The 23,143-nt window shown below is 38.1% G+C and overlaps 1 protein-coding gene across 5 annotated transcripts in view; it reads left to right on the top strand.

Annotated features, from left to right (window-relative positions):
* Positions 1–23,143, top strand: part of CTNNA2 (catenin alpha 2) — a 1,217,480-nt gene that overhangs the window by 114,307 nt on the left and 1,080,030 nt on the right. For all 5 annotated transcript variants that reach the window (XM_068988298.1, XM_068988291.1, XM_068988305.1 and 2 more), the window contains exon 2: positions 8,316–8,511. In XM_068988298.1, the coding sequence (XP_068844399.1) occupies positions 8,316–8,511 (196 nt within the window). The remainder of the gene's footprint in view (positions 1–8,315; positions 8,512–23,143) is intronic.

The following is a 23,143-nucleotide window of genomic DNA, read 5'->3' on the forward strand; positions in this document are numbered from 1 at the left end:
AATAGTGATAATACTTTTCATTTCCTCATTCTCACAAACTTGTGCTATGTGTGTATTAACCTGGACATATCTAGGAACACTTGGTGGTTGGGGTTCTGTAAAGGAAAAAATGAGGTTGCATTATTAGTCATGATTAATTTTGATTCTAGTGTAAAGACTAATCAACAATAGAAAGGAAGAGGTTTGGGTGGTATTATTTTGCTTCTTGATTTTGGAGAAAAACTATTTTTAAATAGGCAAGTGGAGAAATCTTGTTTCAGAATTTATTGCTTTTGTGTTAAGTGAATCCTCTGTGGCTTGCAAGTATCCTTCCCTTCATGTGAGACTAGTAATGTCACTGGAGAAGGCAATGGCACCCCACTCCAGTACTCTTGCCTGGAAAATCCCATGGACGGAGGAGCCAGGTGGGCTGCAGTCCATGGGGTTGCTAAGAGTTGGACACAACTGAGAGACTTCACTTTCACTTTTCACATTTTACTTTCATGCATTGGAGGAGGAAATGGCAACCCACTCCAGTGGTCTTACCTGGAGAATCCCAGGGACGGGGAGCCTGGTGGGCTGCTGTCTCTGGGGTCGCACAGAGTCAGACACGACTGAAGTGACTTAGCAGCAGCAGCAATAGCACCTGTACCTAAAGCAATTATGTGATATTTATGTATCCAACATAGATAAAGGGCTGTGAAATCTAGCAGCAGCAGCAGTAACATCACTTCTGTTCCAAGAAGTGCTAATATTACGGCTTCTCTATTTTTCATTTTAGTTTTAATTCTAGTCATTATATTTTTGTGTTTACCAAGAATCTAAAGCCTCTTTATCAATACTTTCAAAGAGTGACTTGAAATTTACATTTAAAACATGATAGTTATCAGAATCTGGAATCTGACACATTTTAAAAATATTATGTCACATGTACTGTATTCAGGCCCTCGCAGCACCCCTACCTCCAGAGGTACCTGATCTTGGAGTCCTGAACTTCTTGGGAGTTCTGCAGCATCAACTATCATGTTCCCATTGCTAAGGGCATATGTGCCACCCTTCTTTGGTCTACTGAGTTAGTTACCCTCGTGTCCTTCTCTTTCCCAGCTTCCAGATTTTTGTTGGTTTCAGCGATCTACTGATATACATAGTCATCTTCTGTCGTCTTATCTCTGTACCTTTTCCTTGTGCATTTATGCCTTTGATGTCTTGTTGGTGAGTTAGGAACAGTAACATCTCCATATTAAGTTGGAAGTCTGTTTTAACTTGTTTATTTGTTAATTGTCTGTTTCCTCCATTTGATTATATTTTCCAAGAGCCAGGGACCTGGCCTTGTTCACTACAGTATTTCTACCATCCAAATATTCCCTGGTATATCATCCATATTGAATATATGTATGCATGGATGAATGACATATGATATGGTTCTCTTTATACATTGCTTACAGCCTAGTAAATGGGTGGCTCAGATGATGAAGTATCCACCTGTAATGCAGGAAATGCAGGAGACACAACCAGCTTCAGTCCCTTGTTCTGGAAGATCCCTTGGAGAAGGGAATGGCAACCCACTCCAGTATTCTTGCCTGAAAAATCCCCTCGACAGAGGAGCCTGGTGAGCTATAGTCCTTGGGGTCGCAGAGAGTTGGATATGACTTGAGCTTTTAACTAAATCTTAAGCATAAAAAAGGTAAAATATATGTCATTTAAAAAATGTAAAAGTCAAAATGGCATACTTCTAGCTTGCATTTTCTCTTCTGTATATGTGGTGAGTGTGCTTGTGTACACATACATACACGAGAGAAGGGGTAAGAAGAGGGGGAGAGAGGAATTGAGGGGAGAAAAAGAGAAAAGATATATTTAATGGTTACTGCAAAGTGTTTCAGAAAATGAACACATCATTTTTATTTCCTGTGATGAAGTTTATATTACTACTTTCACTGGAAATTTTTCTTTAAATACATTTAAGATACTAGGTAAGCATAAAGACATTATGCTTCTGAATAGCCTGACCATTTGATTCTCTGTTTAATTATTAACTTAAGATCAGCAGGATTTAGGCTAAAATCTCCTGGTCCAGGTTAGAATTTTAATTTCTTTTTTTTTTTTTAAGGTTACTGCAAGGTTATTTTTTTTTTTTTTTTTTAGGTTACTGCAAGGTTTCTTTGTTTTAAAATCTGTTACTTTTGAAAGTTGCTTCTACATAGTGTACTTACTAGGCACAAATATTAACAAATGATATAAGAATAGATAGAGCATGGTGATAAAGTAATGAATTACCTGCATTATAACTATGATTTCACTGATGCTTTTAGATTTGCTACTAGAAGTATTGTTTCCAAGAGCTCTGCTGTCACTTTTGGCATCACCAGTGTTTGCTGAATGTGTTAATCTGTTTCTAAATAACTTTTTGTGATTGCTCAAAAACTGATTAACATGTTTTGTTGTACCCCGTAATTGAGTTGATTGATAACTTTTGAAAACACGAGTAATGCAGACCTCACCGACAAAGTGAAGGTTGCTCAGTTGTGTCCGACTCTTTGCAACCCCATGAACTACACAGTCCGTGGAGTTCTCTAGGCCAAAATACTGGAGTGGGTAGCCATTCTCTTCTCTGGAGGATCTTCCCAACCCAGAGATTGAACCCAGGTCTCCCACATTGCAGGCAGATTCTTTACCAGCTGAGCCACCAGGAAAGCCCCTCACTGACAAGGGGAGTTGTAATAGGCTATTTTTGACCGCAAGGCTGATCTGAGCAGGATTGTCATGTGCTTAGTTATACCTTGGGTTTTACGTACCGTTTGGGTCCAGAGAAAATGAATCGTTTAAGATGCCTGTGGGTGGACTGAAATAGAAGATGCATGGTTGGTGCAACCTTGGTAAGGATTTTGAGAAGGTGGAAAATCTGGCTGGTTGTTGGTGAGGTGTATTAAGGTAAGTAGTATTGAGGGAAGTATCCTGACATGAGGGGTATCATCAAGCATTTAACAGTAGTTCCTTAAAGCTCTCTCAAATTGAAAAGGGGGAGGGAAAATATTTATCCTATAACTTTATGTATGTCACAACTATGTTTTCATGTATTCACTGCCAAATACAGTTTATTTCTTTATTTTTTAAAATTTACTTATTTATTTTTGACTGTGCTGGGTCTTTGTGGCTGCACCTGAGCTTTCTCTAGTTGTGGTGAGCTAAGGCTATTCTTCCTTGCAATGAGCGGTCTTCTCATTCCAGTGGCTTCTCTTGTTGCAGAGCACCCACTCTAGGTATGCAGGCTCATACCTGAACCAAGTTCTGAACCAAGAATCAAATCCATCTCACCTGCATTAGCAGGTGGACTTTTAACCACTGGGCCACCAGCGAAGTCCAAGTTTATTTCTTTAAAAGTTAAAAGCATATTTAGATAAAGTTCTCTCAGATAACCAGAGAAGGCAATGGCACCCCACTCCAGTACTCTTGCCTGGAAAATCCCATGGATGGAGGAGCCTGGTAGGTTGCAGTCCATGGGGTCGCTACGAGTCGGACACAACTGAGCGACTTCACTTTCACTTTTCACTTTCATGTGTTGGAGGAGGAAATGGCAACCCACTCCAGTATTCTTGCCTGGAAAATCCCAGGAATGTGGGAGCCTGGTGGGCTGCCGTCCATGGGGTCGCTACGAGTTGGACACGACTGAGCAACTTGCACTCTCAGATAACAGATAACCTGTCTCCTCCTCAAATCAAAAATGAGTAAAAGGTTATAAAATCCACAAGAAAAATTTTTAAAGAGTCTTTTTAAACATGTTGGGTTGTATAAGTAATAATGTACCTATATCTATGGGCTTATTTAACAATATCTGTGTGAATGTCCCAATTAACTAAAGGCATTAACTGGCTTCTCAAATTTCCATGTTTAATAATCCTTAGATTCAGTAATTGGATCATAACCTGAAGAGAGAATGTGTAATCTGACTTGAAAAGTAAATTTAATGTTATCTTAATCTCTATTGTTTTTTTGTTATCAGAAACATGCTCTTAACTGACTCTCAGATTATGCCTAGGTCACTGAGTTGGTGTGAGGAGAATGACTTTTGAATATTGCCTAAGAAAAGGGCTTGGCTCTTCTAAACATTTTCATATGGAAAATGGAAACATTCACAGCAGTTCATTGGAAGAAGTGCCTACAAAGCTGGATAAAAAGTGAAAAACCATTACCTAAAGCTTTATCTACCAAATATTATGATAGTAATGTACCATGGTTTTATTTTTTTTTTCAGTTTTATTTTATTTATTTTTAAATTTTTATTTTTACTTTATTTTACTTTACAATACTGTATTGGTTTTGCCATACATTGACATGAATCCACCACGGGTGTACATGAGTTCCCAATCATGAACCCCCCTCCCACCTCCCACTCCATATCATCTCTCTGGATCATCCCCTTGCACCAGCCCCAAGCATCCTGTATCCTGTATCAAACATAGACTGGCGATTCATTTCTTACATGATAGTATACATGTTTCAATGCCATTCTCCCAAATCATCCCACCCTCTCCCTCTCCCTCAGAGTCCAAAAGTCCATTCTACACATGGTTTTAAAAAATGTTTGTTTGCTTCTGTGTATGTATTTATACATACAGATTTAGTGAATGTGTTCTTTATTTTTCTAAATAAGTTTACATTTTTGAACTTCATGTATTATATACAGTTATAAAATATACACATTTTGTAGAGAAAAGGGAATTGTGCATTGTTATTGGAAATGTAATTTGGTAGAGCCACAATGGAAAACAGATGGAGGTTCTTCAAAAATTAAAAATAATTGTATCACATGATCCAGCAATTCCATTTCTGGGTATTTATCTAAAGGAAATTAAAACAGTAACTGGAAAAGATATCTGAATGTGATGTTCATGACAGCATTGTTTACACTAGCCGAGTCATGGAAATAATCTGTCCATGGATGGGTGAATAAATAAATAAAGTTATATATAAACACAGAGGAATACTGTTTAGCCATAAGAAAGAGAGAAGTTTTGTTGTTTGTGACAACATGAATGGGCCTTGAGGGCATTATGCTAAGTGAAATAAGTCAGAGAAAGACAAATATCTTGTGATCTTACTTACATGTGGAACCTAAACAAGCAAACAAAAATGAATGCATGGATACAAGTCCTAGGGTTGTACAACATGGTTACTATAGATAATAGTACTATAATGTGGACTTGGAAGTTGGTAAGAGAGTAAATATTAGAAGTTCTCATCACAAGAAAAAAAATGCATGTGTGGTGATAGAGGTTCACGAGACTTACTGTGATTGTTTACAATATATACATTTTATATATATACACATACATATTATCTATAAACAGTAGTGATATAGTTAATACTAGCTGCTGTGACAGATAAACCTCAAAACATCAGAGGCTTCACATCATAGACGTTTTCTTTTCATGACATAATATCCAAATGGGTCTTTCTGATCCATGGCGTGAGTACCTCCAAGGGAAAATTTAAGGGCTTCAGTGCCTTTCAACCTGTGGCTTCATCATCTTCAACATCTGCTTCCAAATTTCTAGCTTGGGGGAACAATCATGGAGGAGGTATAACCTGGCCCAGGTTGAGAAGAGCACATATCACTTGAGGCTCACCTTCTGTTGGTTAGAATTGTTAACTGACCCCACAAACTCCAAGGGATCCTGGGAAACATAGTCTTATCTTATGAACAGAGGGAAGAGAAGTGTATATGATAGCATCAGTCATTTTCACTAACAACAATGAAAATAATAAGTAAACCCACTTTTCACTAAAAATAAATATATAATATATAATTGAAATGGTTACATCTTCTATATGCTTTAATCTTTTCAATGTTTTGCAAATCATAGTTGGGTGCTTTAGGCCATCATTAGCTAATATCTCAAGGAAACTGGACTGAGATTCATTGTTAGAAGTAATGGATGTACATATATATTTCAAATTCTCAGCTCTGATTAGCTGGTCTTTTTTTCAGCCTCACAAAGTGTTGACAAAGAAGTTATATTAAGAGTAGAGGGAGGGTAATTAGGAAGTTTGGAATGAACATATACGTTCGGCTGTATTTAAAATAGATAACCAAAAAATGAATAAATAAATAAAATAGATATCCAAAAGGGACCCATTGTATAGCACAGAGAACTTTGTTCAATGATATGTGACTGCCTGGATGGGAGGCGAGTTTGGAGAGAATGGGTACACATATACATATGGCTTAGTCTATTCACTGTTCACCTGAGACTATTACAACATTGTTTGTTAATTGTCTGTAGCTCAATACAAAATAAAAAGTTGAAACGGGAGGGGAAGGGGGACGGTCATCCTTGCATTCACTTATAGTTAAATGGTGGTCACATTTTTAGTACTATCGTTAATCTCGTTTCTTTGCTGGGGTCCTTTTAAGTTTCTGGTCTGCTTTGTAAGGGTGTTTCTGTACATGTGTGAGGAACTGGTTAATATAATCCTTAAATCTTCTTAACGAGGTATACATTGAAGTGTAAGGTCACCATTACAATTCCTTGTATTTGTGGACCTCACCTTTCTTTCAGGACGCCCCACTTGTCATATGTGGCTCAAGGCCATCTGGCGTAGAAGTGAGATGGTGGCACCAGTTTAAGTCATTGTATGAAACGTTACTCTGGCTTAACTTTTAATTTCTTATTTTAGAAAAAAAGCCAGTATAGTGTCTTGGCATTTTTCTTGGATCCGTGGATTATCCACTACCTCCTGTAGGGTGTTTGCACCCTGTATTGGAATCCACTGACTTTAAAGAAGGAAGATGTTGAACAAAGTGGAGTTGTCAATCAAAGATTATAGTAAAAAGACTAGATTAATTTTCCATTTACAGAAGCGTTGGTTAGCTGGATCCTTTAGTTAACATAGTGTTGACTGGAAATTCAGTTCAGTTCAGTCACTCAGTCGTGTCCGACTCTTTGCGACCCCATGAATTGCAGCACGCCAGGCCTCCCTGTCCATCACCAACTCCCGGAGCTCACTCAGACTCACATCCATCGAGTCAGTGATGCCATCCAGCCATCTCATCCTCGGTCGTCCCCTTTTCCTCCTGTCCCTAATCCCTACCAGCATCAGAGTCTTTTCCAATGAGTCAACTCTTTGCATAACGTGGCCAAAGTACTGGAGTTTCAGTGTTAGCCATAAGCAAAGCAAATATTAAACCTGTCCATAGTAACCATGTGTGAAGTAATGGTTCTACTTCATTCATCATCTTAGTTCATTTTTTTAATACTTTTTTATTTCTTCTGGTATTATATCTTTTCTAATAAACTGACTAAACATTGATTGTGACTTGCCAAATCACTTTGCTTGCTCTGTAATTTGGAGTAAAGAGCAGAGACTAAAGCATTTAGAACTTTTCTGTGGACTAGCTTTCTTGATAACTTCCAATAAAAGCTTTAGTTTGCTAAGCAGGATAGACACCTCAGTGCAAAAAACTAAAACACCCACATTCCTATGAATCTGATAAAAATAATGCAGAGGTGTAGATGACTAGCTAAAGAGAATATGAAATAGTTGCATTCATTTCACTCCCAGACTTCTCACTGGCAGAAAATATTCAGAAGTTGATAGGCGATAATGTGTTTAAAAGATATTAAAAGCTTTGTTAACAGGTTAAATTGCTCGAGATGTAGCACTAAAAGAAATTTGGCAATTGAAATATGTATCCAAATTATGATACCTAGAAAAGGAGTGATAATGCAAACCTAGGTTCTATTCTGGAAATTTTCGCAGGTTAACCAAATGTTGAAACTGAGTCATTCAGGCTCTTTGGATCAAATTTACCACATTGTTTTTTAAGAAGAAATCGGAAATAGCAACAATCTTCATTTAAAGCCTTTGGAGAGTGACACGTAAATAAGGCATGTTGATAGTCCAGCCTTTATTAACTACTTATTTCATCTCTGTCCTAACTTTTGAGCTCACTTGGGTACTGGTTTTCCTGACTGAAAGCTCAAAGGCAGTTCCACCATTTATTCTCTTTTCTTTCCTCCCTGAAGCTAGGTACTCTAACCAGCACTATATTTGTCCATCTCTGAAAGCACAACCTCCAGTGGATTGAAAATTTTGAGCTACTTACAAGTCTGCTTTTCCTCCTTTATTCACATCCTTTCTTTTTTCCCCCTGCAGGAAATAAATAGCTATTAATTTATATGCTAATCCATATAATTCCACATTTTCCTTAAGATGAGGCTATGTGATAGGTAGTCATGATTTAATATACAAAGGATATTTTAAAATTATGAGATAATAATACACTATGTCTGGACAGTTATGCAGAGGAATTTTACAATTGTTCTTTTGTATTTAAGGTGACAACACTTGTCAACACAAGCAACAAAGGCCCATCCGGTAAAAAGAAAGGAAGGTCAAAGAAAGCCCATGTACTGGCTGCATCTGTAGAGCAAGCCACTCAGAACTTTCTGGAAAAAGGTGAACAGATTGCTAAGGAAAGTCAAGATCTCAAAGAAGAACTGGTCGCTGCTGTTGAGGATGTACGCAAACAAGGTAGGAAGAATAATATTATTTTAGAAGGATGTATATGATGTTTAAACAGTGGATTTTTTTCTAGAAAAATAAGACTACTGTTAAATAAGACTACTCAAAAGAGTAGTCTTTTTTTTTTTTTTTTTGCCTCTGTCTACATTTCTCATTTTTAATTTTGCTGGAATTAGATGTATAGGCAGGTAGAGATTTCTTTGTTGTGGCAGTTTAACACAGCTACAGAAACTCCATGTCTGCTGTTGCTCTTAAAATTGTTTTCACCTGGTTAATGAAACCGGATTCTCATGTCAAACTTAGGTTTTGGGGAGGATAGGATGAGAAGCCTTTATATTTATAAAGTCACTGAAAATTCAAGATTTGATGGACGGAGGGGGGAGAAGAATACAGTGTAATAAAATTATTATTGCTTTTGTATGATTCCCAAATTTCTATTTTCAGTTCATGGCTTTTCTCAAAAATCTCTCTATCTGATTAACTGGCTACCAATTGATCATTTATATAGCTAGGAAGCTATCAATAATCATATTTATTTAGTATATTTAAAATTTTTAATCGTAAAATGCACATAAAATATATTATTATAACCATTTTAAGTGTTTAGTTTGGTCATGTAGAGTATAATCATATGGTTGAGTCACTAATCTCCATAACTTTTTCACCATGCAAAACTGAAATTCTATACCTATTAAACAACCTCCAAGTTTGCCTTCCCCCAAGCCACTGGCAATCACTGTGTAAGTTTCTTTTTCGATGAGTTTTACTACTCTAGATGCATATAAGTGGAATCATAGCTTTTGTCTTATTGCGATTGGTTTATTTCAGTTAGCATAAGGTCCTCGAGGTTTATGCATATTGTGGCATATGTCAAAATGCCTTTCCTTTTTAGGGCTGGATGTTATTTTATTGTATATTTGTACTGTGTTTCATTTATCCATTTATCTGTTGGTGGACATTTGTGTCCCTTTAACCTTTTGGCCATTGTGAATAATCCAGCTATGAGCATGAGTATACAAATATCTCTTTATCACCCTGCTTTCAATTATTTTGGATTTGCATCCAGAGGTGATATTGCTAGATGACATAGTAGTTATCTTTTTAATTCTTTGAGGAACTTCTGTAGTGTTTTCCATAGCAGCTGTGCCATTTTATACTTCTACTAATAGTGCACAAGGGTTCCAGTTTCTCTGTATCCTTAGCAACACTTGTGATTTTCTGTTTTTTTTTTTTAATCTTATAGTAGTAATCACAGTGGATGTCAGATGATATCTCATTGTGATTTTGATTTCCATTTCTCTAATGATTGGCTATATTGAGCATTGTTTCATGTGCTTGTTGGCTATATTTATATCTTACTTGAAGAAATGTTTATTTAAGCCCATTGCTTTGTTGTTGTAGAGTAATAAGAGTAGACCCTTTATCAGATATTGCTTTGCAAATATTTTCTCCCTTCCTGTGGGCTACCTTTTCACTCTGTTGATTGTATCCTTTGATACACAGACATTTTAAATTTTGTTGTGGTCTTGTTCAGCAGCTTTAGTGGAAAATTCTAGGACACCATGAAATTAGAACAAATACCTACCTCCAGTCTCACCTCTGTCCTCTGTTTTCTGTGTAATAAATGCCACATTTTTTGTTATTTAGTCTCCCAGTCATGTCCAACTCTGTGACACCATAGACTGCAGCACACCAGGCCTGCCTGTCCTTCATCATCTCCTGAAGTTTGCCCAAGTTCATGTCCATTGCATTGGTGATGCCATGTAGCCATCTCATCCTCTGCTGCCCTCTTCTCCTTCTGCCCTAAATTTTTCCTGGCATTGGGGACTTTTCTAATGAGTCAGCAGTTTGCATCAGATGACCAAAATACTGAAGCTTCAGCTTTAACATCAGTCCTTCCAACGTATTCAGGGTTCATTTCCCTTAAGATTGACTTCTTTGATCTCCTTGTTGTCCAAGGGACTTTCAGGAGACTTCTCCAGCACCACAGTTCCAAGGCAACAATTCTTTGGTGCTCTGCCTTCTTTATGGTCCAGCTTTCACGGCCATACGTGACCACTGGGAAAACCCTAGCCTTGACTATGTGGACCTTTGTCGGCAGAGTAAAGTCTCTGCTTTTCTTTTTTTTTTTTGGATTCTTTGAACATATTACCAGACATAAATATAAAGAGTTTATTTGCATGCCATGGCCAATTTCATCATTTTCCACCACAATATGTACATTTAAAAAAATTCCTCTACCTACTTCCTTGGGGCCAGAAAGTATATTTATGTGTCAAATAATGATTATCCCTTATTATAAAAATTAATCAGAAAGACCTGGGACCCCCGAGCAGAGTAACTGCAGGGAAAGAATGAAACACAGCCCTTGTGTAGCTGGTTCATGGGACCAAGGCTGATACCATATTAGCAAAATCTCCAGGCCTTTTCCCTTATTCACTTTTTTTTTTTTTAAGATTAATTCCAATTGTCTTTATTTATTTTTTTTTTCACTTGTACTTTTTTTTTTTTTTAATTCTTACATGTGTTCCCGAACATGAACCCCCCTCCCACCTCCCTCCCCATAACATCTCTGTGGGTCATCCCCATGCACCAGCCCCAAGCATGCTGTATCCTGTGTCAGACATAGACTGGCAGTTCAATTCTTACATGATAGTATACATGATAGAATGCCATTTGCCCAAATCATCCCACCCTCTCTCTCTCCCTCTGAGTCCAAAAGTCCGTTATACACAGCTGTGTCTTTTTTCCTGTCTTGCATACAGGGTCGTCATTGCCATCTTTCTAAATTCCATATATATGTGTTAGTATACTGTATTGGTGTTTTTCTTTCTGGCTTACTTCACTCTGTATAATCGGCTCCAGTTTCATCCATCTCATCAGAACTGATTCAAATGAATTCTTTTTAACGGCTGAGTAATACTCCATTGTGTATATGTACCACAGCTTTCTTATCCATTCATCTGCTGATGGACATCTAGGTTGTTTCCATGTCCTGGCTATTATAAACAGTGCTGCGATGAACATTGGGGTACATGTGTCTCTTTGAATTCTGCTTTCCTCGGTGTGTATGCCCAGCAGTGGGATTGCTGGGTCATACGGTAGTTCTATTTGCAATTTTTTAAGGAATCTCCACACTGTTTTCCATAGTGGCTGTACTAGTTTGCATTCCCACCAACAGTGTAGGAGGGTTCCCTTTTCTCCACACCCTCTCCAGCATTTATTGCTTGCAGACTTTTGGATCGCAGCCATTCTGACTGGTGTGAAGTGGTACCTCATTGTGGTTTTGATTTGCATTTCTCTGATAATGAGTGATGTAAGACCAGAAACTATAAAACTCCTAGAGGAGAACATAGGCAAAACACTCTCAGACATAAATCACAGCAGGATCCTCTATGATCCACCTCCCAGAATTCTGGAAATAAAAGCAAAAATAAACAAATGGGATCTAATTAAAATTAAAAGCTTCTGCACAACAAAGGAAAATATAAGCAAGGTGAAAAGACAGCCTTCTGAATGGGAGAAAATAATAGCAAATGAAGCAACTGACAAACAACTAATCTCAAAAATATACAAGCAACTTATGTGGCTCAATTCCAGAAAAATAAACGACCCAATCAAAAAATGGGCCAAAGAACTAAATAGACATTTCTCCAAAGAAGACATACGGATGGCTAACAAACACATGAAAAGATGCTCAACATCACTCATTATCAGAGAAGTCTCTGCTTTTCAATACACTGTCTAGGTTTGTTATCACTTTCCTGCCAAGACACAATCATCTTCTGATTTCATGGCCATAGCCATCATCTGCAGTGATGCCACATATACATATTCAGTTGCAGAAATCTTGATATCATGCTTGCTACTTCCGTCTCCTTCCAAATACAGTCTACCACAAAGACACATAGATTTTTTAACTCCTAGGTACCTCTCAAATTGACCAACTTCTGTTTTAGTTATTCAGAAGCACCGTGTTTTACCTTCTCCAGGGTCTTTATACATTCTGTCTTCTCTCTCATAGTTAAGAAAGACTCATTCTGCACATCCCAGCTCAAAGAACACCTTCCCAGGGAATCCGTCCCTGACACTACTGGGTTACTTTTTCATGGATATTTCCTTGTCACTTTCCACTGGATAATATAATTTTTGTAAGGTGGCTTAATTGATAGCTTTGTTCTCTTTGTTCTCTGGAAATTAATGAAGATAGAGAACACCCTGTGTTTCTTTTGCAACCATTGATTTGCAATGCTTAGCATTCATAAGACTTCAAGAAGTATTTGTTGAATAAATGAAGGAATAGATGATTGAGTATTCTATCACCTTTCTACTTGCAAACCAGCCACTATTTCAATTTGCAGATGGATATTTGGTCCCTGGAAATACCAATATCCTTCCATACCATATAATCATCCTTCTTCATACTGCCATGTGCTTTCTATTCTCTTCTTCAACCTAAATGTTAATTTTATTTACATAACACTCATGTAAATTGCTACTTTAATTCAAAGTGTTAAATTTTACATGTTTCATCTAATGTGGATGGAATATATTTATATATGTGTTTTAGCAACATGATAGCTTCCAAGTTTCTAAGTGCTACTGAAAACTGGTATTCCTTCTGAATTGCAGATGGACACTTGTGTTCATGCATCTGTAGCCTGGATACTTTCTTTTTCTTTTTTTAGGTTGATTGGGAGATAATAAATTTCACACATTAAAAGTGTGATAAGTTTTGATAAATTTGATAAGTTTTCAGAGATGTGTACCATGAAACTATCACCACCGTCAATATAGTGAACCTCTCCTACTACAGAGGGTTTTTATTAACTGGCCTCTAGGTTATTTTCTCAAAGATTTATCTGTCATCAGACAAGTTACATTTTCCTATTTAGTTCCCTCAACCACCCTTAACTTTCCCTTATTTTATCCTTAGAAGTTGGTTTTCACACCTTCTGTAGAAATTAATATTTTATATTTCTCAAAGCTTGTATGAAATGCTGTTTTGGGGGCATAATATAATAACCAGCATAGTTTTGGGCCAGAATGTCCTAGGAACATTAGAGTGAGAAATTATAAAGAAGTTAATTTAGGACAGCTTATCCCTGTTGTTATTCTGCTGCTGCTGCTGCTGCTGCTAAGTCGCTTCAATTGTACCTGACTCTGTACGACCTCATAGCCCGCAGCCCACCAGGCTCCCCCATCCCTGGGATTCTCCAGGCAAGAACACTAGAGAATATTTTAATTTTCCATTATACTAGTGATTTCCTATTACTGAGAAATTATGAATAAGGAATGATACTTATGTATCAAGCCCAGATGCAACACATCTTTTTCTAAACAAGGTCAAATTCAAGGAAATGTTGTTATATTTGCAAAATAAATTTTCCTGGAAAAAATACTTTGAAAAATTTTTTTCTGTTTCTTCTATCTTCAAATACTCTCAGGTATACTTCACATATCTGTCATGTGTATGCTTTTCGTCTCTGACGGCAGAGTCCTTTTGCCCTCCTTTCAGTTCTGTGCCCACAGGCTCTCTTTTCTGCTTTCTGCTCCAACTTGGTTCTTTATTGTGTAACCCCCTAGCCTGTCTGGCTTTGTACCGATTTTCTGATTGACTATTGCCCAGATTTTATTTACAAGTGAGAGGCTAAGCTGACTTTGAGAGAAAGATGGGGAGCAAGGAGGATGGGGGAGCAAGTGAGGACTAGGGTAGGAATATTTAGTCACTAAAACTTTGAAACTTAGGTATCTTCTCTTGGAGAAAGAAATGGAACTCACTCCAGTATTCTTGCCTGGAAAATCCCATGAACTGAGGAGCCTGGCAGACTACAGCCCATGAAGTCACGAAAGAGTTGGACACAGTGACTAAACAACATCAACAACAAACAGCCTTTCCTTCCATCATAGTCTTTCCTTCCTTTCTTTCTAAATTCAGAAATTGTGAGAACACTTTCCTTCTTTAATGTGGCTCTAGCATCCACACATGCTTACTTATTAAATGATATATACTTTAGGAACTGAATCCATTGTGTATAGTCTTTTCTATTGAATTGTTTTTGCTTCTTTAAATCAAACGGTGAAAAGCATCGTCACTTTTAAAAAATATTTTCTGCCTGAGTTAAATGCCTGAAGTTTCAGTATAGTACATCTTCATTTTCATATTTTTAATATAGAATCATTTACTGTTACTCTTTCAAAGTTTCACAACACTCATGATTATAATTACTGTAATCTGGCAAGATTATATATGAAATTATCTATTTAACTATGTCATCATTGTATCTCATATAGTTAAACTTAGTGTTGAATTTTGTAATCACTAAAAAATATATATCTTTTAATCCTAAGCTGCATGTCAGATGTTTTTTAGGTGCTCGAGTGGTGATAATATTTTTGTGTGCTCAGTCACTCAGTCATGTCCGATTCTTTGTGACCGCATGGACTATAGCCCACCAAGCTCCTCTGCCCATGCAATTCTCCAAGCAAGAATGCTGGACTGGTAGACAATATTTTTTCCCTAGAATATTTCAGTAGAAGATTTTCCTGTACTCTAAATTATAGACTGCAAAAGAAGTATATGAACAGCATTTCTATTAAAAATAAGTAATGAAAATAAATTACTTAAATATATATGAAAAAGAGAAATCATAGTCAAAGCCTAGAATACTGATATTTTAGACTTGGATAAAAATGGGATATTTTAGACTTGGGTAAAGATGGTTGGTCAAGGGTGTGTGTGTGTGCGGGGGCGGGGGATGTATGTGTGCATGTGCGTGTGTGTGTCTGTTTATCATAGATATAATATTACATATATGTATATTATCTTCCTAATTTAAGTTTAAACTTCATCAGGATATGAATATTTCTTTCTGTTCTTAAAGGACCTGGCATGATGCTCCAGCACATGGGAAGTTATATTCAAAGAGATTTTTATGTGAAGTTAGCAGAGCATTGGATGTTTCATTAATATATCTGACTTCCAGTGTTATTTTGGCCATTGACTACACAATTTAAGCTAAATCATCAAACTTGTTTCAACTTTAGTGTCTCCAGTTTTCAAAAAGAGGTAATAATTGTTGCTTTGGCCTCATTGGGTTGTTTTACATAAGGAAGACACAAGATTTTTGAAAAATTAAATTTTACATAAATGTCAGACAAAATTTATTCTTTATAATTTATGAAATCAATCTGTAGTTCTTAAGACAACAGCAGGCTTTCCTATTAATAAACAATGCTAGACCAAGGATCTGAGAGAATTGAATCAGTGTCTTGCAGTCTCTCTGAAGAGGACTACATAACTCATTGTAGCTTAGAATTGGTAGTCATTGTAAGTGGTCTTAGCAAACCATGATTGAATAGTTGTATAACCCATGTATTATACATAGAAAAGCTTCTACTGAGGATTGCGGAGGCAGTTATCTCAATCAGGTCTTCATATTAAAGCTCTGGCCAGCTTTGGGACAGAGAATGTCAAAACATTTTTAATGTTTACCACCATACTCTCCCTGGACTGAAAACTCTAGTTTTTAAGCTATGGGCTAATCTTACTGTCTAGTCACTGAGTGGTGTCAGGCTCCTTTGCAACCCCATGGACTATACCCCACCAGGGTCCTCTGTCCATAGGATTCCCCAGGCTAGAATGCTGGAGTGGGTTGCCGTTTCCTTCACCAGGAGGTGTTAATCTAGGGGTTCTCATTTCTTAGTGAATATTAGAATCACTTGGGAGGATTTTGAACTTCCTGATGTCTAGGCCTTAGACCTTATCATTTAAGTCAGGAACTCTGGGATAGAACCCAAATCTTGAGATTTTTAAAGCTCCCCAGATGATTTCATTGTGCAACCAATTTGAAAAGAAATGGACTAATATTCTTCTTGCTTATCAGCCCCAACTGATGACTTATTAGTGTATGTTAGCAATTGTTTCACTTTAGGGAGCTGATGACAATCAGTCATTTTATAAGATTAATGAGGTCATAGCTTACATAAGGTTAGATAGGGGAAACTGATATATGCCAACAGCCTGGCATCCAGTACTTACATGTTGTGGATAAACATAACTCTGTACCAAAAGATGTTTTACCTAGTTTGGCATTCTGTAGGCACTCAGGGAATATGTGTTGAGTATCTACTAGGGAGCTAAATCTATAAGACAGTCAGCACTTTCAACTCCAGCATCAGTCATTCCAATGAATATTCAGTGTCGATTTCCTGTAGAATTGACTGGTTTGATCTCCTTGCAGTCCAAGGGATTCTCAATAGCTTTCTCCAACAGCCCAGTTTGAAAGCATTGATTCTTTGGTGCTCAGCCTTCCCTATGGTCCAACTCTCACATCCATTCATGACTACTGGAAAAACCATAGCTTTGACTAGACAGACCTTTGTTGGCAAAGTTATGTCTTTGCTTTTTAATATACTGTTTAGGTTTGTCATAGTTTTTCTTCTAAGGGCAAGCATCTTTTAATTTCATGGCTGCAGTTACCATCTGCAGTGATTTTGGAACCCAAGAAAATAGAGTCTGTCACTGTTTCCAATTTTTCTGCTTCTATTTGCCATGAAATGATGGGACTGGATGCCATGTTCTTAGTTTTTGAATGTTGAATTTTATGCCAAATTTTTCACTCTCCTCTTTCATTTCCATTTAGGAGTTCTTTAGTTCCTCTTTGCTTTCTGCCATAAGGGTTGTATAATCTGCATATGTGAGGTTATTGATATTTCTCCTGGCTATCTTCATCCCAGTTTGTGATTCATCCAGCCCAGTTTTTGCATGATGTACTCTGCATATAAGCTAAATAAGCAGGGTAACAACATATAGCTCTGACATACTCCTTTCCCAATTTTGAAAGAACCTATTATTCCATGTCCAGTTCTAACTGTTGCATCTTGACCTTTCTACAGGATTTTCAGGAGGTAGGTAAAGTGGTTTGATATTCCCATCTCTTTAAGAACTCTCCAGTTTGTTGTGATCTACACAGTCAAAGGCTTTGACATCATCAATGAAGCAGAAGTAGATGTTTTTCCTGACCTCCCTTGCTTCTTCCATAATCCAACAAATGTTGGCAATTTGATCTCTGCTTCCTCTGCCTTTTCTAAATCCAGCTTGTATATCTGTATTCTCTGTTCATGTACGGTTGAAGCCTAGCTTGAAGGATTTTGAGCATTACCTTGCTAACATGTGAAATGAACACAATTTTAAAAGATAAAGAGATGCAAATGACATCAATATTTGGGGTATAGCTACAAAAACCCTGATTTAATTAGAATTTTCATATTCAGTCATAATTAGAAATATAATAAGATGGTGGATAGGGACCAGATTAGGAAAAGTTCAGGAACTAGGTTACATATAGACATATGATAAAAGAGAAACAAGAAGGCAGTAAGAAGGTTGCTTTGTACCCATTTAAGTGATATTTTAGAAAGATTTGTTTGGCAACTTCATGAAAAGTTGACTAAGTCATAGAAAGACAGGACTTAGATGCTTAGGCATTATTGTAATATTGCAGAGAAAACAAAACGAAAAGAGAAATACTTTGAGTGTCTGGGATTGGACTGATGGTTATGGGAATAGAAATAAGGACTGAAATGTTATAGACACTGCACAAAAGAATAAAAGATTTGCCACTTGTTGAAGGGAAGAGACAAAAGTCAACATTTATTCCATGTTTTTGGCCTTAGACAACCTAATTGTGACATGTTAAGAGATGATAGTTGAGTAAAGAGGACCAATTCGATTTTAAACATTGGTGGATAAAGGAAACACCCTAGCAGATGGTTAATGTTATGGAAATGAAACTTTCAGTTCAGTTCAGTTGCTCAGTTGTGTCCAACCTTTGCAACCCTATAGACTGCAGCACGCCGGGCTTCCCTATCCATCACCAACTCCCAGAGCTTGCTCAAACTCATGTCCATTGAGTCGATGATGCCATCCAGTCATCTCATCCTCTGTTACCTCCTTCTTCTCCTGCCTTCAATCTTTCCCAGCATCAGGGTCTTTTCTAAGCAGTTGGCTCTTTGCATCAGGTGGCCAAAGTATTGGAGCTTCAGCTTCAGGATCAGTCCTTCCAAGAATATTCAGGACTGATCTCCTTTAGGATGGACTGGTTGGATCTCCATACAGTCCAAGTGACTCTCAAGAGTCTTCTCCAACACCACAGTTCAAAAGCATCAATTCTTTGGTGCTCAGCTTTCTTTATGGTCCAACTCTCACATCCATACAAGACTACTGGAAAAACCATAGCTCTGACCATATGGACCTTTGTTGGCAAAGTAATGTCTCTGCTTTTGAATATGCTGTTTTGGTTGGTCATAACATTCCTTCCAAGGAGCAATCATCTTTTAACTTCATGGCTGCGTCACCACCTGCAGTGATTTTGGAGCCCCCAAAATAAAGTTTCACACTGTTTCCATTATTTCCCCATCTATTTGCCATGAAGTGATGGGACTGGATTCCATGATCTTAGTTTTCTGAATGTTGAGTTTTAAGCCAACTTTTTCACTCTTCTCTTTCATTTTCATCAAGAGGCTCTTGCCGTAAGGATGGTGTCATCTGCAACTTTGGGAAATCAGAAATTTGAAAGTTTTTGTAGTTGATAAATAAAGCTTTCAGAACCAGAGCTTCCTTTTAGTATTGTACTTTCCAATAGATAGAGAAGGAAAAAGGTTTACTTTTAGAAGAAAAGCTGCAGTAAGGCTGAAAATGGGACAGAAGTGAATGAGAGAGGAAAGTCATGCCTTGAAATGTGACCAGAGAGCAAACAGAGTACAGAATCTTGAGTCCAGGAGAATAGAATATTCTGTGAAAAAGACAGTGATCAATCCAAACTGAGAATGCTGTTGCAATCAGAGCAAATTCTTCTGAGATCATGGAAGATGATTAATGAGAAAACACCTTGCATTTTGTTAGAAAGATGCCATCAGTTGTATTTAAAGTACATTTTCAGGAGGCTGCAAGGATAATACCAAAAAAAAAAAAAATGCTAAAAGAAGAGAGTAGATTGGATAGTAAAGAATGTAGGCAGGAAATCTGCCCATCCCCTTCTTTGGTCATTATTGTACTATATACTGCACATTTTCTTTTTTTTTTTTTTTTTCCTTAAGGTAGTGTTGAACTCAAATGAGGGACATGTGTTATCATTTTGTTATTTATCTCACCCCTGAAGACTGGCACAGTGCCTAACATATGAGAACACTCAATGCTTGACCCTGAACATTGTCTCACAATGGAAGGAGTGAAATAGAAGAGTAATTGGAGAAAGTGTTGTGGACAAGCAGAGAATATGATTGTTTGCTTGCCTACTTATTTTGTTCAGCCTAAATCAGAAGTGTCAGAGCCTATATCAAGAGAGGGAGCCACTGGTGAGGTGAATTGTGGATACAAAGGTACAAAATGCAGGTTGATCACATGAGGTGATGCAGATTTCTTTATCTCCAAAGCTAGTAGGAAAGAGAGATATACCCAACAATGGGTTCTATAGAAAACATCAGAACAAAAGCAGTTCGGATGAAGTGATCTCAATTATTTTGATTGAAAAAGGAAGTGATTTTAACAGACCATGGATATCTGATAGTTGAAAACTTTTGTAGATGCTTTTATATTTTTTGTCTGTTACTGGCATCTGTGTGACTCTTTCACATTTCAAAAAATTGCATTTATTGAATACAACTGATTGTTTTTCCTCCCTTGGATGCAGCTAAAAAAGCCAATTTATAACAGGCTAATTATCTAATAATTTTTTTATTTAATTTGTTTATTTGGTGTGTAACAACATCTGCTAGAATGGAATGCTCACATATTTTCTTTGTGAATTTTCTTAGACTTGAAGAAAATCCATAATCTTGCTTTTGAAAGATAAGACACTGTCCATCTTTGCCCAATAAGCAGGCTCATTTAATGCTGTAACCCAGCAGTTGCTTCTGTGCTATTTCATTATTGTATTTTCACACACTCTTAATTGTTGGAGCAATTTCTTGAGTTTCCTGTCTTCAGTCAACAGCTCACTCTCTATCTGGGCAAAACAATTAAGACATGGCCCAGCCAATAAAATGTATCTGGCCATGGTATAGATAGAAATGTACATGGCCTTAACCCATAATTAGGAAGGACCTCATGGAGCAAAGTGATAAAATGTACAGATGAAAGAGGTACAGATGGAAGAGGTAGCTTCTTCATGAAAACATTTCCAAATCAAAGAGATGATCAGACCTTTCACTGTTCAGTGAAGCTTTTCTTTGTTTTGATACAACTTAAACTGTGGAGTGATATAGTTTGGCAGTGCCAAAGAATGCTCAGACTACTGCACAATTGCACTCATCTCACATGCTAGTAAAGTAATGCACAAAATTCTCCAAGCCAGGTTTCAGCAATACATGAACCGCAAACTTCCAGATGTTCAAGCTGGTTTTAGAAAAGGCAGAGGAACCAGAGATCAAATTGCCAATATCCGCTGGATCATGGAAAAAGCAAGAGAGTTCCAGAAAAACATCTATTTCTGCTTTATTGACTATGCCAAAGCCTTTGACTGTGTGGACCACAATAAAGTTTGGAAAATTCTGAAAGAGATGGGAATACCAGACCACCTGACCCGCCTCTTGAGAAACCTAAATGCAGGTCAGGAAGCAACAGTCAGAACTGGACATGGAACAACAGACTGGTTCCAAATAGGAAAAGGAGTACGTCAAGGCTGTATATTGTCGCCCTGCTAATTTAACTTATATGCAGGGTACATCAGGAGAAATGCTGGACTGGAAGAAGCACAAGCTGGAATCAAGATTGCTGGGAGAAATATCAATAACCTCAGATATGCAGATGACACCACCCTTATGGCAGAAAGTGAAGAAGAGCTAAAAAGCCTCTTGATGAAAGTGAAAGTGGAGAGTGAAAAAGTTGGCTTAAAGCTCAACATTCAGAAAACGAAGATCATGGCATCCGGTCCCATCACTTTATGGGAAATAGATGGGGAAACAGTGGAAACAGTGTCAGACTCTTTTTTGGGGCTCCAAAATCACTTCAGATGGTGACTGAAGCCATGAAATTAAAAGATGCTTACTCTTTGGAAGAAAAGTTATGACCAACCTAGATAGCATATTGAAAAGCAGAGACATTACTTTGCCAACAAAGGATTGTCTAGACAAGGCTATGGTTTTTCCAGTAGTCATGTATGGATGTGAGAGTTGGACTGTGGAGAAAGCTGAGCATCAAAGAATTGATGCTTTTGAACTATGGTGTTGGAGAAGACTCTTGAGAGTCCCTTGGACTGCAAGGAGATCCAACCAGTCCATTCTGAAGGAGATCAGCCCTGGGATTTCTTTGGAGGGAATGATGCTAAAGCTGAAACTCCAGGACTTTGGCCACCTCATGCGAAGAGTTGACTCATTGGAAAAGACTTTGATGCTGGGAGGGATTGGGGGCAGGAGGAGAAGGGGACGGCAGAGCATGAGATGGCTGGATGGCATCACTGACTCGGTGGACGTGAGTCTGAGTGAACTCCAGGAGTTGGTGATGGACAGGGAGGCTGGCGTGCTGCGATTCATGGGGTCGCAGAGTCGGACATGACTGAGCGACTGAACTGAACTGACTGATAGTTATATCAACTAGTTTCATTGTTATAATTATTATTTTACCCAGTCAATATTTGTTGAGTAACTTTTGGGCAGAGACAGACAAAACAAGACTGAAAAAAAAAAAAAATAGAGTTTGAAAGAAATTGTCCTCACTTCTCTAAGAAGGGATAAATCTTTGCCTCTTGATCATCTGGTGGGCTTCCCAGGTGGTGCAAGTGGTAAAGAATCTGCCTGACAATATAAGAGAAACAGGAGGCCCAGGTTTGATCCTTGGGTTGGGAAAATCCTCTGGAGTAGGAAATGGCACCGCACTCCAGTATTCTTGCCTGAAAAATCCCATGACCAGAAGAGGCTGGTGGGCTACAGTCCATGGGATTACAAAAGGGTCAAGACAGCCTTGTAGCTTTCTCCCTCCCCATCCATTTTGGTATGAGTATAGTGTGATGGTGCAATGAGCTATCCAACAGAAACTCCTGTTTATATCAACTGTGTGAATGCCCCAACTGAGATCTGATTACAAGCCATTTCCCTGAATGGGCATGCTCAGTTATTCAGCTGTGTCTGACCCTTTAGGACCTCATGGACTGTAACCCACCAGGCTTCTCTTCCCATGGAATTCTCCAGGCAAAAATACTGGAGGGGGATGCCATTTCCTACTCCAGTGGATATTCTGGAACCTGGGATCAAACCTGCGTCTCCTGCATTGGCGGGTGGGTTCTTTACCACTAGCACCACTTGGGAAGCCCTTTTTCCCTGGATGAGAAGCTTCTAATGTCATATTGGAATCCTGCCTCTCTTCCTTCAGCCACTTTGCTGCTGCTGCTAAGTCACTTCAGTCGTGTCCGACTCTGTGCAACCCATAGACGGCAGCCCACCAGGCTCCCCCGTCCCTGGGATTCTCCAGGCAAGAATACTGGAGTGGGTTGCCATTTCCTCCTCCAATGCATGAAAGTGAAAAGTGAAAGTGAAGTCAGTCGTGTCCGACTCCCGGCGACCCCATGGACTGCAGCCCACCAGGCTCCTCCATCCATGGGATTTTCCAGGAAAGAATACTGGAGTCGGATGCCATTGCCTTTTC

The sequence above is a fragment of the Capricornis sumatraensis genome, chromosome 1, assembly GCF_032405125.1.
Source record: "Capricornis sumatraensis isolate serow.1 chromosome 1, serow.2, whole genome shotgun sequence".
NCBI lineage: Eukaryota > Metazoa > Chordata > Mammalia > Artiodactyla > Bovidae > Capricornis > Capricornis sumatraensis.